This window comes from Neodiprion pinetum, chromosome 6, assembly GCF_021155775.2.
Source record: "Neodiprion pinetum isolate iyNeoPine1 chromosome 6, iyNeoPine1.2, whole genome shotgun sequence".
Taxonomy (NCBI): Eukaryota; Metazoa; Arthropoda; class Insecta; order Hymenoptera; family Diprionidae; genus Neodiprion; species Neodiprion pinetum.
This window is the reverse complement of record NC_060237.1, coordinates 25,347,164-25,364,022: the sequence shown is the minus strand read 5'-3', so window position 1 is coordinate 25,364,022 and position 16,859 is coordinate 25,347,164. Positions and strand designations below refer to the sequence as shown.

General features: G+C 35.2%; 3 protein-coding genes and 1 long non-coding RNA gene across 11 annotated transcripts in view; 1 reads left to right on the top strand and 3 right to left on the bottom strand.

Annotated features, from left to right (window-relative positions):
• spri (Src homology 2 domain-containing protein sprint) overlaps window positions 1-3,941 on the bottom strand; it is a 101,502-nt gene extending 97,561 nt beyond the window's left edge. For all 5 annotated transcript variants that reach the window (XM_046632006.2, XM_046632009.1, XM_046632007.2 and 2 more), the window contains exon 1: window positions 3,610-3,941. The gene's annotated coding sequence lies outside the window, so the exon portion shown is untranslated. The remainder of the gene's footprint in view (window positions 1-3,609) is intronic.
• Window positions 3,942-4,412: 471 nt separating this feature from the next.
• mldr (mitochondrial ribonuclease P catalytic subunit) lies at window positions 4,413-7,280 on the bottom strand. The gene is made up of 5 exons (XM_069136889.1): window positions 7,238-7,280; window positions 5,470-6,316; window positions 5,140-5,383; window positions 4,917-5,053; window positions 4,413-4,786 (listed from the first exon to the last, which is right to left on the bottom strand). The coding sequence occupies exons 2-5, from the start codon at window positions 6,306-6,308 to the stop codon at window positions 4,447-4,449; spliced, it is 1,560 nt and encodes a 519-aa protein (XP_068992990.1). The 5' UTR covers window positions 6,309-6,316; window positions 7,238-7,280; the 3' UTR covers window positions 4,413-4,446.
• Window positions 7,281-7,438: 158 nt separating this feature from the next.
• LOC124221751 (leucine-rich repeat-containing protein 58) lies at window positions 7,439-13,185 on the top strand. Of its 4 annotated transcripts, none has more exons than XM_046632032.2 (6): window positions 7,439-7,581; window positions 7,766-8,391; window positions 8,538-8,754; window positions 8,963-9,152; window positions 9,698-9,876; window positions 10,640-13,185. In XM_046632032.2, exons 2-5 carry the CDS (start codon window positions 7,919-7,921, stop codon window positions 9,865-9,867), a joined length of 1,050 nt encoding a protein of 349 aa, XP_046487988.1. In that variant the 5' UTR covers window positions 7,439-7,581; window positions 7,766-7,918; the 3' UTR covers window positions 9,868-9,876; window positions 10,640-13,185. The 4 variants fall into 4 exon arrangements, with proteins under 4 accessions (XP_046487988.1, XP_046487986.1, XP_068992994.1 ...); XM_046632030.2 differs by having other exon boundaries at window positions 10,509-13,185; XM_069136893.1 differs by lacking the exon at window positions 10,640-13,185 and having other exon boundaries at window positions 7,440-7,581; window positions 9,698-10,371.
• LOC138191076 (uncharacterized) lies at window positions 9,718-10,722 on the bottom strand. The gene is made up of 2 exons (XR_011177363.1): window positions 10,620-10,722; window positions 9,718-10,479 (listed from the first exon to the last, which is right to left on the bottom strand). It is a non-coding gene; the product is annotated as an uncharacterized lncRNA (long non-coding RNA).
• Window positions 13,186-16,859: the final 3,674 nt, after the last annotated feature.

Here is a 16,859-nt window from a genome sequence, read left to right as displayed (position 1 = left end):
CTATAAACACCGGAAACTGAAACCGAAACTAAAACTATGAAACTGTGTAGCTGTACGACGACGGGGTCGCGGTTTACGGCGAAATTATTACCGCTTGCAATTAGAGGGGGGAAATCTTTTTTTTTTGTTTTTTCTCGACGACGATTAAACCTGCAATCCGCCGAGCGTTGATCCACGACGTCGTCTCGAGGAGGTTATTCTTTTTTTCGGCGAAGATAATTTTTCGGTGTAAAAAAAAAAAATAGCGAGATAAAACTCCGAAGTATTCTGCGTAGGTAATTGTTATTAGTGTGTTACGGGTACGCGTGAAAAATTCGAAAAATTCATACCATTCGTTATCGACGCGGATCAATGTAACCGAATGTGTTACAAAGTAGAAGTTTTTCCGAACGAGCTGGTGAGAATAACGGTAGAAATGTCAAATCCGTATGAACCAAGCGTTGTGCAACCGTCGAATTGGTTTGCCCTAATATACCTACCTGAGGCTGCGGGCCACGTGTTAGGGCTACGACGACCGGTCCCATGATTTATGGGGGCCATGTGGAATTTGAACAATGTTAATTTCACGTGCAGGCTGCATACCAGACTCGCCATCGTAGGAGCGAGAGGAGCGACCGACTAAACTATGCTGAAACGACGCGGCGACGTTGACCAAACCGTGACCCGAGATATTGTCGAAAGTTTTAAGCGTCCGTATGCATGCAGGGTGCGGATGAATTCACGATTTTGCCGTTAGGTCCAGGGCGTACTTGAATACTGAACATTTTTTATCGTAAAAACTCGAGTTATCAAATCATTCAAAACTTTCTTAGGCTTAAATAAAATCCAGCTAATACGGCTGAATATTGTATTGATTTAGTTTTTCCTCGTAAGAATGCCTTTCGATCGAAACTTCAGGGTATGTGAAAATCAACGATTAAAACAACCGCAAAAGGAATCAGGTAAAAATTGTACATTATAATACATGCATGCAGCCGTCTCTGGAAGACGCTTTACGCTGCAGGAAATATATTAGACGTACATATACCGTATTAAAGTGGTGAGCACCGACCCCATTTCCCTGTGCACGAACTTATGAATAAACAAATGATTTTTATCGCGTTTGAATCATTTAGCAGTCCCACTTTATGTCCCGTGCATCAGGTGAGACTCCCTACTTGCCTGGTATGATAGATACATCCAAGAATTGTTAACAAGCATGCCGTTTCAAATTTGCCCCAAGTGGTGGGAGTGAAACAAACAAAGAGGAGAATCAAGAAGTGCCGTAAGAGCCATCGTTCGGTCCTCCTCTTCAAACATTCAAACAACATCTGTAGTGAAAAATAGATTCTCGTTGATTCGCACGCAAATCTCTTCTCCTAGTAGTTAGTATTATACATAAAGGTATGTATTTTACTTCGGTTGATACAGGAAATAACAATGCATCGAGGCGTATATGAATTCATATTGTTTTTCTATTCAGGGCGAACGCGTATGGGCGGTAAGTATGCGAACAGTGAAACTTTTGTTTCTCCGAGTCCGTCCTCTTCCTCCTCCACCTTCTCCTCCACCACCGGCTTTCTCCCTTCGTACGCGAGTACAAGAGAGGCAGTCGAGGTCTTATCTCTTGGTGGTTGACAGGCTATAAGGTGCGCGATAAAGGCGCATACATGCCGTGCCACCCGTTCGCAGGACGTCCACAACAGCAGCGGTGATAAACCGAATTTATCTTATCCAGGTGCATTTTCGTATTTATTCACCCGGTAGTGTTAAGCCCGTCTCCTTCAGGGTGCCTACTTCAGCCCTAATTATGCTCAGGGTAAAACGTGTACAACAACTCGCCAAGCGAAGTAGGCTGCTCGACTTATGCTATTTATTGTTAATTAGTATAGCTGCAGAGCGAAAGAAGGTGGGCGGAGAATCTGTTTGACTCCTTTTTTTTTAAATCATTATTTCATCGCCGCTAGATTAGATTCGATCAGTTCTTATCGCCGGGTGTGTTTGGGTATTGATCGATCATGTAACGTTGCTGCAATTATGAAAAGATACCTACTCGTGCGTGATAACGTGAAAAAATCTAAATATATACAGAACGAATTAATCGATCGAAAGTGAACTTAACGCTTTGGATGTATATGGAATTTTTATCAATCTTAAGCTCGATACAAAACTCGAGATTTCGCTTATTCTGAGTTCTGATAATAATCAAAGAATATGGATCAGTGGAATGTTTAGTCTCAAGTTCGTGCTTTTCGATACAGCTATTATAACCAAGTTTCTTCATTTACTCTTCGAAATTTCAATATTAGACCAATCGATCGCAATTTCAGGTGCATCACTTCGGTGATTCGTGAAGCCCAGATTATCGTATTACGAGAAAACATCGAAATTGTTTATTAATTTACATACCACGTGCCGAGATAAAAATTGTAGCGGTTGCATGAAAGTCTACGTCATCCGTCGTAGTTTGAATTGGTGATCGGCGTAAGCCATACTTTGCATTTCGTTAAAATTTCTGTACACACAAAGCGATTGTTGTATGGAACATTCGGATAAAATGAAAGAGTTAAATTAAATAAGAACCGAAATAAGGTTAATGCTGCAATATAGCGATGGAAAGAACGATCTCTGGCCATAAAATTCGTGACATGCTTTCGCTGGAAGTACGTATACATAAATATGTATGAATGTGTGTACGTTTGTTACACGTTTAATGTCATACTGGGAATAAATACTGCGTACCTACGAACGCACAGAGGCATCATCGTACACAAATAAATCGCTGCATCGGATTAATTGAAGGAATGAACGGCCTGTAAATGAATATGACCCCTTCACGAGACGAATCAAATACCACAAATTTTTTCACTGCGCTCTCACGCGTTAGTTTAACGAGTACGCAAGTATTCACATCTAACATAGTTCCCATTTAAGGATCGCCGCAGAGAGCGGAAAATTGCAGCAAGTGAATTAACGCACATTCCATTCAGCATTGGAGTCGAAAAATTAAACAATCGAGTCGTAAAAAACGGGCAAGCAATAACGACGGCTGTGACAATAATAGCGGCAGTAATAAAATCGATTTAGTTAATTTACTACAAATCGAGGTCGTCTTTGTATTATTTTTAATACACGACGTAAATCGGCCTGGTGGATGAGAATGATTACCAAAGGAATGCACAGGATCAACCCTGTGGAATTTTGACGAGTACCGTTACTCGGTAAAATGTTACTCGATCAATTTTGCTTTCATTTCGATACACTCGACTTACTATTTCTTTCACGTATACGCAGAGATTGTTATCGGCGAAATCTCTATTGTCCAACTTAAAAAATCAAATGTGGCCTATTTTTGTATTTACATACTGATAATTACCGACCGAGTGCAGTTGCAAACGGCAGCTGCGAGCGCAGCGACCAAATAAAACACGCTCAAGGTGCGTAGGCTAATTGTAAGATTTTTTCTCTCGCCCACGCGACTCGAAAACAAGTATTACAGTGCGATGGAGGCCGTTCACTTTGCAAACGTGTGTTTATCCGTTTCTCGTTGTTTCTATATCTTCGAGAGATGGATACTCTAAACGTCAGGTAACGGTGGACCAGATATTCATAAGGACATTTGGAACGAACCTTTTGTTTTGCTAAATATTTCGTCCAACCATTTGGAATCCAGTAAAATGGTGAAGAGAGAGATCCTTCTCGCGTTCGTCGAATATACCTTGACAGTTCTAACTGGGATGCACTTCACCTGCACGTCTCTCACTCGCGCACGGTACTTCACTACGGGGAGAATACTCCCCCTCCCGTCCCGTCGCCCACTTTGTTACGCCGGCACAATGCGTTTGCTGCGAGTGTCTCGCGTATCAATTCGAATCACCGCTAAGTACAAACCACTCTCATTGTCAACTATTACTAGTTATAAACAACGTCATGTCACCTGTTGCACCGTGACACGCCGCCGCAATTCACGAAACTGCGATCCGCTCGCTGCTGCGATTCTGCTACCAACTTCACTCACCAGTGGCGCCATCTTTGGCGCCGTTACAGAACCGCCAGGTTTGAACGCGAGTTGGCGTCGAACCACGCGATAAATACAACTTAACTACTATTTAATCAATATTTCTTGTAGCGGCGATGAGCCGTTGAATATCAACCTCACGCAGGCCGTCATCTCGTGTGAAAATAACACTTTGACAAGAATACTCCGTTTTTCTTCTTCAAACATTGTTTTTGTATTGTTAGTATAAGTCGTAATTTAGACTATTAGAACTGAAGATAAACGATTTTCATAAACATGAACAGGGAACACACAGTCGTACTTGTAATTTTTCTTTCCAATTTTTTAAGAACCAGTATTCTCTTTCTTCTTATTACTGGTACTAGTATTATTATTGCAATCTAAGTAAGTTACTCTGTAGAGAATAAATACTATCTTGTAAATAATGCCTATATTTATTGAAAGTAAAACTATTTACAGAAAGATTTTGGCTCAACTAAGCACAACCAAGCTGTGGGTGGTTCGAATGATTCCCTTAACGAGTCAGTTTCGCACCCGTAAGGAATGTGCCAGCAACGCTTGCCTTTTTGAGCAGTGGGCGAGAATTTCAAGGGGCTTATGAATGTCAGTTTGCCACTTTTATTAAACTTGACGAAACATTGGTGAGACATTTGCCAAAGTTTGAAAATTTTCTCCAACATCGGATCACCCATAAGAAATTTATGCTGTCGCATTAGATCGGAGGAAACAAAATTCGTCTTTGGTCCACTTACCAGTGTGGCATATAGAAGAAAGGGGTCATCCGATGATCTATACAACAGAAAAATATCATTAATTCTTGTTGTAATAAGTCTTTCAATATTCATCAAAAATCTAATACTTATAAAATTATTTAGATGGTTATTCTTAACACTGTGTAGTTTACGGAACAAAAACTCACAGATTATCAGTAAGAAACAGGAAAGAATTATTCTTGATGTAAGTGATATGTTCTCGTTGCCATTTTAACATATGTTTTCGGCCAAGTACTAGGACAATTTGATTTCTATCAAGACAAGATCTGACCAGAGAGGCTAGCTGCAAAACAATTAAAGATAATTTCAGCCTTGATTAGTTATTTCGCTACATATCGTGACATTTATGATCACATGAGGTAACATTACATTTCTAGGGCCAGCCATATTTTTATTGTTTGTGTACGCAACATTGAGCCCATCGATTACAATGTCGTATGGTTTGGTTTTATTCACGAAATTGATCAATTTTCGGACCTCGGCTGGGGATGACTTTTTGTAAGCATCTTGCCCAACAAGGCCCTTTTCAAGTACCGTCTTTGATAAATGGGAAAATTCTTCATCTGTTATTGACGGCGGTGAAAGTGTGTGATTGCAGGTACAGCATGTACCTCTGTAAACAATATAAATAAACGTTTTCACAATATTCATTATAAATTCGAATTATTTTCTAGCTATCTAGAATTTAAAATAACTTACGAAAGATCTACCGTGCCAGTATTTGCTACCCATCCCAACTTGGTAAAAATAGTTGCAATTTGATTGATGACATCTTCATTGGGGCTTAAGCAATATTGTGTAAAAAAATTAAAGAGCTTTTCTATTTCTTGGACGCGATCTTGAGGTTTTTCAAAATTCTGCAGACAATAATTTAAATATGCTATGTATGCATCTGAAGATGGTACTCTCTTTATCTTTACCATATCATGAAGAAGTTTCCAGCCCAATTCACTGTCTCCATTATTAAATGCAGCAGAGATTGCAGCGTTGTAAGCACGTGAAGCGGCATTACAAGATATTTTTATCATTTCCAATAATTCTATTACATCTAGCCACTTTTCTGTAAGAGAAATAACCATGACACAATACTCCGCTGTCGTTGCGTCAAGAAGCGGATATTTGAGCCGCAGATCATTATAGATGCTTAGAATCTCTTGCTTTTCATCCTCAGTGAGAGTATCTTTATTTCGGTATAATAACTTAAAATACACTCCAACTAGTGCCGGATTTAATTCGTAATTATTTTCTCTCAAGTATTTCATACACGATTTGCCAAGTTCAAAATTTTCCGTGTGTGAACAAAATTGAAGTATCGTAGTATCTACAGCATTTGCCGCACTTGGCATATCAGTCTCCATAATTTCTTTCCTTAAGTTCGTCCATTGATCACTGCTTAGACTTGTCTGGCCTTTTAGTGTTTGGAGGACTGCTAGGTTTTCAAACTTTGAAATACCTGCATTGTTTGCCTTACGTCCCAAAGTGCTCAAAAGCCTCGAGAGGGTCATGATTGTACCAACAGAAATTTTATGAAATGCCATAATTGTGTCTGAAACAAAATGTGTTCAAAAATTCCAAGGGTATTCAATAACCATCATTACAACCAACTGGAATTACCTAATACTTTAGGAATTAAAAATTAGCAGCATTTTGGTCAGCTTTCTTCTCAAATTCCCAATGATTTACATCGCAATTAACCATTTTCTGTTCAAGAATCCACCAACGATTCAAAAACCCAATATCCACAATCTTACCGGGTAATGCCATCCAGCTAATCGTTAAATAACGACACTGCCGTTTATATACCGAAACAATATCATCATATTCGTCTATCCATGCGATGGAAAAAAATCCACAGCTAAAATAGCGAACGATTCCTTGAGACAATGAATTGTTGATCATTCTCAAATATTCTGAAGTGGAAGGGTTTCTAACTGAACTTGATATGAGGGTAAAATAGTTATTTGCGTTAATAATAGCGCTAAGATAACTCAGTTTGTCCGGGTTGTGAGATTTGATATAATAAACGCCCCATGCTGTAGTCAAAGTTAGACCGGATCTTAATGGATTGGCAACACAGTCTTGATACGTTCTTATTCCAACATTTGCGTAATCAGTATAAAAAATTTTCCAACACATTGCCCATTTCTTGTAAAGATTATTTTTATATTGAATCAACTTTCTACTGTGAAGAAAAGATGGGAACATATTCACCCCAATTTTATTCCCCACAAATAATCTAACCTAAAATCTGTACAGTTTTTCAAACTAATGGTGAGATTAAATGTCGGTAGTAACATTTGAAATGTCATTTTTGCTGATGCTTAAACAAAACAAGCTTCAATAAGAAATTGTTAGTTTATAAGATGTTTGTGAAAGCATATCGTTGGTATAGCTGCAACAGAGATTTGTTACATGCTTACTTTGGAAGTTGAGAAAAAAAAATATCGAAGAATTAGAAAACCTGTACCAGAGATAAAGCGTTTTGAATAGTAACCTCGGAAAAGTGCGTTCAGGTTAATAAAAAAATATGTACAAATTACCTAACCTCACTTCAACTCCGGCGTGCCTTTGAGGTTATGTATGACGTTAATTTTGTTCCGTGATTACTACATCCGATATCTTACTTCAACCACACTTGTCTAACTTGCGTTAATACTAGTAAGAATCAGTGTTGCGTAATGATTCAAACATGAACGTCAGTCCCGCGACAAGTTTAGTCGGCTTGAACGCGGCGAAGTGTTCCGCGAACTGCGGGGAAAAAAACAAGTGTGCAGTGCTTCGCGGGCAGTGTTCGAGGCTTTCCGTTGGTCGGTATGTTGATTGAATTTTTATTCCAAGAGCTGATAACAGATAGTAGCCTTATTGGTGGTCTAATTCCACTCCGTGCCTGTTTGTCACTCTCACACATGATGAGCCGATGAGACGGAGTGATAAACTGGCGACTGGCTTATAAAATGACCGGATAAAAACTTAAAGCTGTGGCTTTTGGTTTCAGTTCCCTCTCAGCTTGCCGGGAATCATCATTACCTTATACGTTATTCCGGGGAGTTGCGAAATCGCTTCAAATACACATACGTATGAGAAGTTACACGCGAAATTGTCTGGAGGTACATACATTGCCAGTATTAAACATTAAAGATCGTAAAATATGGATAATTACACGTCGGACTCGAGTGATTCGGATAATCCAACGAAAACTTTGGATTTCTCGTATCTTTCGTTGGACTCGGATGCTGTGAAGGAAAGTTTGGGATCTATAAAAGATCCCGAGAGTGTCGAGACAATATTACTACATCAGAATCAATTGAATCACGCACCGGGTAACATAACAAAATTCACCAATTTACACCTGCTCGACTTGTCGAATTGTGGACTTTCCGAACTGCCAGATTTTTTAAGCGATTGCCCGCTTACCACGTTGGTTGCGAAAAATAACAACCTGTCCAATGACTCCTTGCCGAAAACATTTGAGGCTTTTTCAACACTGAGGGAACTCAATCTGAGTGGCAATCGATTGACCGAATTTCCCGAACAAGTCTTACAACTGACAGCACTCCGATATCTCTACCTTGGAGGCAACGGTATATCGAGGATCACAAAAGATATATGGAAATTGCAACGGTAATTACATTTGGCTCTTTTAAAAGATACGTCATTTTTTAACGCACGGAGATAAACTCCATTAATAAGCAGAAAATTTACTTATACAATAATCAGATATTAATTCCCGCGTATGAATAATTATTCAGAAATTGATTTTACTTCAGATTGCAAATTCTATCGATGGGAGGAAATAGTTTAACCGATGTTCCATCGACGCTCGGTCAACTCACAACTTTGCACGCACTGATCCTATGCGATAACATGCTCGAGAGTTTACCCGGATCGATTGCTAATTTGAAGAACTTGAAATCGTTGTTATTGCACAAAAACAGGCTCAAAACATTACCTACTGAAATAATAACACTAAGCTGCCTTACAGAGGTTTGTATTTCCACGATTATCAGGTATTATATGCATAATTGAGACCTTAAGGTCGTGTTATTTTCTAGAAAAATTACATGCAAAGAACAAAGTCGCACGAAGAACAAGATACCACAGAAAAATAATTCGTACTAACAATAAGAAATTATAAATATATGTCATTATACTGAAGTTCTAATCGGATTGTGAACTTTCGATTTTTTTCCAGTTGTCATTGCGTGACAATCCTTTGGTGGTTCGATTTGTGTCTGACATGACTCATGATCCTCCGTCATTATTGGAACTGGCGGCACGTGTTATTAAAATTAATAATATTCACTACGGCAAAGAGGATTTGCCGAAAAATTTAACCGATTACCTAAACAGCGGCCATTGCTGCGTTAATCCAAATTGCAAAGGTACGAACGATACTTTCTGGTTTACGCTTCGTCGATAAATAAATTTCATTTCCAGACAACAATAATCGGTGAACGCAGTTGTAGATGAACAACCCGAATATTATCCGAATCTCAAGTTCGACCAATATATATTGCACATTTTATATCTTCCAATTACGAACATTTCGAATATTGACCGATATTACGCATGCAGTCGAAGTATATTTCTTACATTCGGAGAAACGTTTATTATCTTTTAACTCTTGTCAGCAGTAATTTGTATATATACCCCACAAGTAAATCCGTCGGTCTTTTTTTCAGTCCGATTACGGAACTTCTTTGTTGTACTGCTTGAGCAGCAAATTATATTCTGCCTCTGAATTAATTGCACATAAGAGCACTCGGATGAGTAATGTTGTTTGTTACATAGCAAAATGCATAATTTGCAAAGTTATGTGAGGAATAATGCCAGTATTTTGCATTTGTTAAGAATATGCATATCGATATTTATAGGTATAAAAACAATTTGTACGCTGTACGTAATAAACTGTTGTTTGATTTTTCAGGTGTATTTTTTAACAACAGAATTGAACACATCAAGTTCGTCGACTTTTGTGGAAAATATCGGGTCCCGTTACTACAATACTTATGCAGCAGCAAGTGCATTGATCCAAGATCAAACGATGATAAAATAGATAGCAACGGAGTAATGATGCGGAAGGTTCTATTGGGATGACGATTGCCGGTATATAAAAGTCCCTAAATACGATTACCAATAAGCTGTAACACACGACTAAAAGATGTGCAAGTTGAAGTGTCTAAAATAATTGATGATTATAGATTTATCATTTTACTCGGCGTAGCTTTGCACTCAATTAATTTTCAATACGGGACGAACTATAGTGCCATATTATACATTCACCGTTTCATAAGTTGCAAACGGTTGTACGTATGTATGTATTCATGCTAATGCATAAATTCAGGACGATACTTTGTACTCGTTATAATACGTTGGGTCACAGTTTATTTGTTGATCGGCCTGATTCTATAAAATGTTACATATTTAGGATAATACAAATCTGGGTCACTCGGTCAGATCAACCAACAATTCGTTATCTTGTAATATTTTCGAGACTGTAATATTGCCAGTTTGACACAAACCGAATCAATGTAACTTCCTGGAGTAAATAAAAAAAAAAAAAAACTGTATAGTTTACCTGTGCCACAATTTCTGCCTCAATGCGTTCACGGGACGCAATCACGGTGTTCAGTTCCAGTAGAAAGTGAAAAATAAATTAACATGCCTGACATCGTTACTTGCAGTTCTATTATTTCCACAAATGAATTTCTGTAATTAAAAATTATTTTCTTATTTAGCTAGAAAACATGTTTACTGGACTAAAGAACGAACAGTTGGGCGTGAATACTTCGCCACAGAAAATAATTGACATTTCAATGAGTGCAATAGAATTTGGAACAATACTTTACCTCTGCCGTAATGTTTGTAGGAATCCCATTGATTTCCGGGAGTGCAGCATTAAAGAACTGCAACTCTGCTACACAAATATTCACTTGTGGACAACAGTTCTTGGATCTATTTATCGAACCTCTGTAAAATAGTAGAATTATCAACGATTCTTGCAATGATGTATGTATATTTATGAAAAGAGATAAGTGAAAAGATAAGATCGATCATGAATTTTTTCTTTCATACATATAGACATACTTTTTAACAATTTCGATGTAAACAATAAAATTTAAGATCATTACCGACGATGACTCGAAAGTATGAGATAAACCTTCAATGGTAATTATTACATCACTTTAAAGTGAATGCATAATTGTTAACCTTTATACTGATTAAGAACTTAACAGCTCCATTCTACGTGCAATTCTTAACAAAAACACTCTAATACAATTTCCTTAGACGCAATAATAAAGAAATTAGAATGTATTGGACTGTTTTTGTTCGGAATTGCGTGCAGAATGGAGCCTTTAAGCCCTTATTCACGTTTGAGACACGTGGACCTCGATATTCGGAGATAAATACGTCAATATCGAAATCGACCAGAACACACCCTCAACTCCTTATGATGTTCAATTCACCTTGTAAAGGTATATTTATGACTCAATAACACCGATCGTTGAAATTATTATTGCCACACAGGTAGTGAATTGTAAAATGATGAATTTTGGTATTAAAGAATTTCGTCAACGTTATTAATTGCTACCTCATAAAAAATACATCTAGGTATAGTTGGTATTCAAAGCATGAAAATTGTGAAATTGAAGAAATTATGGTTAATCGTAGTTAAAATTGACCGTACAATAAAAATCTTGAGCAATAAACAAAATATATTTCTATACATATCTGGCTTTTAATCAATGAAGTTGATATTAAATTATTTTTATCTACAGTAAGAGTTAGTCCAAGAGTTGTGGAACTACGACTATTTTTTATGGGTGCTATGAGCTTTTCTAGATGTAAAAACGTTATTGTTTTATAGTATTTGCATTAAATTCACAGATGTATGGCGATAAGGCATAGAATTTCGATTTTTGACGTACAAAATCGTTACAACGTGCTAAAATATAATAAGTCTGTGAGGTCGGAAGTTTCAAATCAATTCGCATACTATATAAAGTTATCTTCACAATTATTTGCGAATAACAGATAAATCACGGGACTGTTAATAGGTACCTGTGACAATAGAATGTTGTATACCTATTAACATTGATGTTAATATTTTATTGTTAAATAAACCACAAAAAATGTACAGTAATAATTATATCATGTTGTGTCTCTATCGAGACAATTAATTTCCGCGTAACACATTTAATTGTATGCTACAGTATCATCAGAGTATCATGTAAAACTAGAACCATTGAAAAAAACGGAACGAAATAATTATTTTATAATTATTTATATTCATGTAATAATTAATTAATTAATTAATTAATTGATAATAATAATAATAATAATAAGTAATGGTAATAAGAAGAATAGTTACTAAAATTATCGTATAGGTACTTATATATTTCATATTTCGCTATTTGTCGAAGTTTTTATTTTAAACATATTATATAGGCTTATTTTATAGTAATTGTTATTTTATGCAATCCTATGTTATTAATTTCTCTAGTATCATACATTCACAAGTAACATTAAAGATTTTTTTTCGCGAATTTTTTAAATATCATTTCTATAATATTTATTTTTGAATCTTAAAAGCAATGAATATTGTAAATATACATAAATAGTGGCGTCGCTCGCGAGATAACAACAGACAGTATTGATAATAACTGAACCCCTGAACCCATTACGTTAATCTTAAACTGTTTTGTTTTGTTGAAATTTAGTTCTATTTTTTTTTTTTTATTCGTTTCAGGGCCGCAATATTCGAGCATAGATTGCAAGGTGTATCATAAGCAACAAATTTCACAATCACCTGTGAAAAATCTGCAACTGTGAGATCATTTTCGAGCAATTCTAAGGTCTTACAAGCATTTTGAAAAACTTCAAAATAACGGACTTCTGAAGAGGATGGTATCGGCGCGGCATTTGGAACTAATCGTTCCAAGGCCCTTTCGAATTCAAATTTCAGTGAACTCTTTTTATTCTATTCGAAGGTCAATAAAGAAAATTCGAAAACACTAAAAAGAAAACATAAGTTAATTCTATCTTAGGATGCGCTTGGCTCTTAGTACGATTAGATCACCAACTTTAGATCCAGCATACATTCTGTAACGGGTAACTTTCTCTTTCGGCGTTTGTTTGAAAATATCAAAAAGTATAGGTGAGAATTGTATCATTTATTAATAACAACGAAGCTGTACACTTGTCTTCTGTGTTTTTAACGTTATACGTACGTTGCGCATGGGTATATATTTCCATTGTCTACGTAAATCAGTATTTAAAATAATGATGATCGTTTCGAATTGCACTGCGAGATATTTCACAATTTATTACAATAGATGCGAAAACTTTCGTTTTTTGGCATTTTTCACTGAGATCAGTGCCTCGAAACTACCGTTGTCGCATATTTGAAATCATTCGATCCCAAAAAAAATTGGCATCAATATCTTATTGGCAAGATAAAGAGAACGATGATCTTTAAGCCGTTCTTATTGTAATCAAAAGATGAACAGAACGTTAGAAAGTGCATGAGTTTATGGATTGTCCCATTTAGAAGCTGATGAGTAATTAACGGATACAGCGCAGTTCTAATATTAATTGTAAGCATCGGATACTGGATTTTGCTTGTGTAGAAGCAGGTGTCATGAAATGGAATGACATATTCATTTGCGGTCTGTAAATCTTACGCTTACATTCCACGTTATAGATATACCAATTCTATACTAGCGAGTGCGGCCAGTTCTGATATGATGCAATATGGAACAAGAAATTCATAGAATAAATAAAACCGCGTTTCTTTTGAAACATTTAATGAACTGGTCAATTTTTTCCCAATCCTCCCTTACCTAACGCAATAACATGTTTTCGACCATAACATACGGTACATATTTCGCAGATAGACGGCGAACTTAACTGAAGTGCAGTTTTATACAAAATTAATGCGGATAATAAATATGAAATATTGCATATAAGAGATGATGCATAAAGAGTACAACCCGATTGATCCATCACTCTGATATGGTTAATCTAAGTAGACAATTGAAGTATATTACGAAATCTTTATATTCAAGATCTAAAGTAACGTGTTGAGTGTATTTATGGTGTATTATTTATATATATAATAATATATGATACATAATTATATATATATATTTGTATGCATATCTGTCGTCTTGTAGTTTAAGTTTAATTTTTTATTTTTTTTTTACTCTATTTATTATTGTATTGGTATAGTGATAAAGTATACAGCGATTCCTACTGCCAATATAATTAATATTTTTTCGTAATATTGTATTCTCGTTTTCCTCAAGTATACTACTCACATATAGTATGACAGTATCACCTATGTTTAATCTAATTGCAAGTGTATCGGAAAAGAAACTATTAAATACCGACAGCGATATTGTGATACAAAATCTATTCAGACTGTTTATGTATAAAACAAAATAGTTTTTCGAGCACAATATCGTATAATTTCGTTTGAAAATTTTCCAAACCGTAAAAGTGCGCAGATTTAGCAAGTAGCTGTTGCATGGTGCACCAATCATTCCAATGACCATCCGTTAAAGTTTCTGCGATCTCATGTTAATCAACGCGGCATATATGTGATATTCAACAATTTTTTTACCGGTACATTCTCAAGTGTGGCTAATTATTTGATAATAATAATTATTATTATTTATGTAGCATTTTGTACAATTTTCTTTTTCATTCCCACCGCTGAACCCTCTAAATATCTTAGTCCTACATCTTATTCGAAATTTTTTTTTTTTTTTTTTCAATTTAAAATGCAAATAAGCTGAACAGACTTACCATTAAATGTGTCTGCACAACGACGGGCAATTTTTATGCGATACATTTCTTTTGATTTACATAATTTATATTCAAATGTACGAATCATCACCATGTTCATTGAATTTTGTTAAACGTTACTTAAAGTAAATGTAATAAAGTGAAACTATTCGAATATTAGTTGTCACCACGTCTCAAAGATCTTGAATTCAGTTTCTCGTTTCTTTCAAAATTTAAATACACATATCCACATGCAAATAGATCAGAAGCAAACATTAAAGATGAAATCGTTTATATGACCAGTGCTGCATAAGACCATACAATTATTTATAATTGAATAATTTGTTGATCGAACAATTTTACATAAAGCAGTTCAATGATAAATTTGAATTTTAAAACATTACTACTCGAGCAATCCTATTGAAATTAATTTTCCTTGTGTGGCAAGTAGCAGCGAACAGACATAGATACAAATCTTAATCATAAGTAAATTTCAATTAATTTACAACCAGAAATGAATTGAAAAACACATACTGCTTCCAAATTTGCCTGCTCTTATGTCAACATATTATAACATATTCAACATATACAACATATTCTTTTTTATTTCAACTTTGAAAAAATTAGTCACATATTAGTATTCCAACCTGTTCTGAACTAAAGTTTTACACCACGCAATTTCTGTTAATTATCGCGTAATCTTGAATTATCTTGAATTAATCTTGAATTTAGGTGAACCTGCTTTCTATATAGTTATTTATATGAGATTGATAGCAAGTAAATAGATAATTCTCCCACTTTTTTCATCGATTAATGCATTTCTTTCATCAATATATATATATATATATATATATATAATATTGACGTCTGTACGTTGCTCCTGATATACCTAGGTAGATATTTAAAATTTTTCCAAGTTGCCAGAGTTGCCCATTCCTTCGTTATTAACGTCTAGTTTATTTTATTATGAGAAATTAGGAATTGACATCCCTATGCAACATATGAAAACTTTTTTGTTATAATTCTCCATGAACCTGGTGAAAAGCTATTATACAAGTAAATAATTGGTCGACCTGAAGGAAACGAAGAAAAAGAAAACTTCAGTTTATATCACGTCAGCATCGTAAAAAATTCATCCCTATATTTTTCCAAACAATCGGCACCTTAAAAGAAATTCAGCACTACCATAACTTACAACTTACTCTTGAATATATACATATATATATATATATATATATATATATATATATATATATTATATATATATATATATATGTGTATATATATGTATATGTATGACGTGTACTTTTCTTTTACATTAACAACAAAATGGAACGAATAAAAAAAAAAAAAACTGAAAGAAAAAATATTACAAATTGAAAGAAAGTTCACACCTGTAATTCTATAAATTTATGATTAGGAATATTTACTTTTAATTAGGGTATCATAGTGGTGAAAAAATGTATATGTTCTAGCGCAGTTTTTGTCCTTTACACATTAAATTTCGAAGCCGCTTAGACTATTTTAGTTATTCATAGCTGGCGATCGTGTTTAATTTTTATTTTTTTTTCATACTTCGTATTTTTTGACATATTAAGATAATATTTTTCTTAACAATTTGCAAGTTATAAATCATCTTTCGTCAATAGGTACTCCAGTATTTGTCAAGCATTAGCAATTGTTTGAGATAGTTCTTTTTTTTCTTAAAAAAGATATCTAGATACATTTCCATGTATCGGGACAATTGCTAAGGCATATAAACAACAGTGCGTTGCTCTTGTCAGGCAATAGTAGAAATGCGAAACATAAAAACAAGTGTACGGAAAATTAAAAATATCCATGAATCCACGTTTGTTTGGCAATCTTCGAAACAGCAACATGACATTTTTATATAGGTATATACACAGTGTTACTTTACAATGATCCTTTCTTATAATTAGATACACTTCCTCTTCTGGCATCACGATCATATAACACGAGTCCAAAGCATTCTTCTTCAACCGGGCCAAAATATGATCGACAGAACTATATTACTTTCAGAGAATGTGTAAGTGCTATGAATTGTGCATGCTTTGGATTGACACACGTGTTTTGATCCATTATTGGAGAAAATTGACAGTGTTCAAAAGCGAAATGATGATAGAAAACTTTTTGACAAGCCGCATTATAAACTTGATGTGTGTTGTGAAACAAGGCACATCTTGTTCAGAGATTAGAAAGTTCGATTGGTTAATCTATTTGAGGAAGGATATTGATGCATAGGTACATACTTCCTCGGATATTTCATTTTCATGACAATT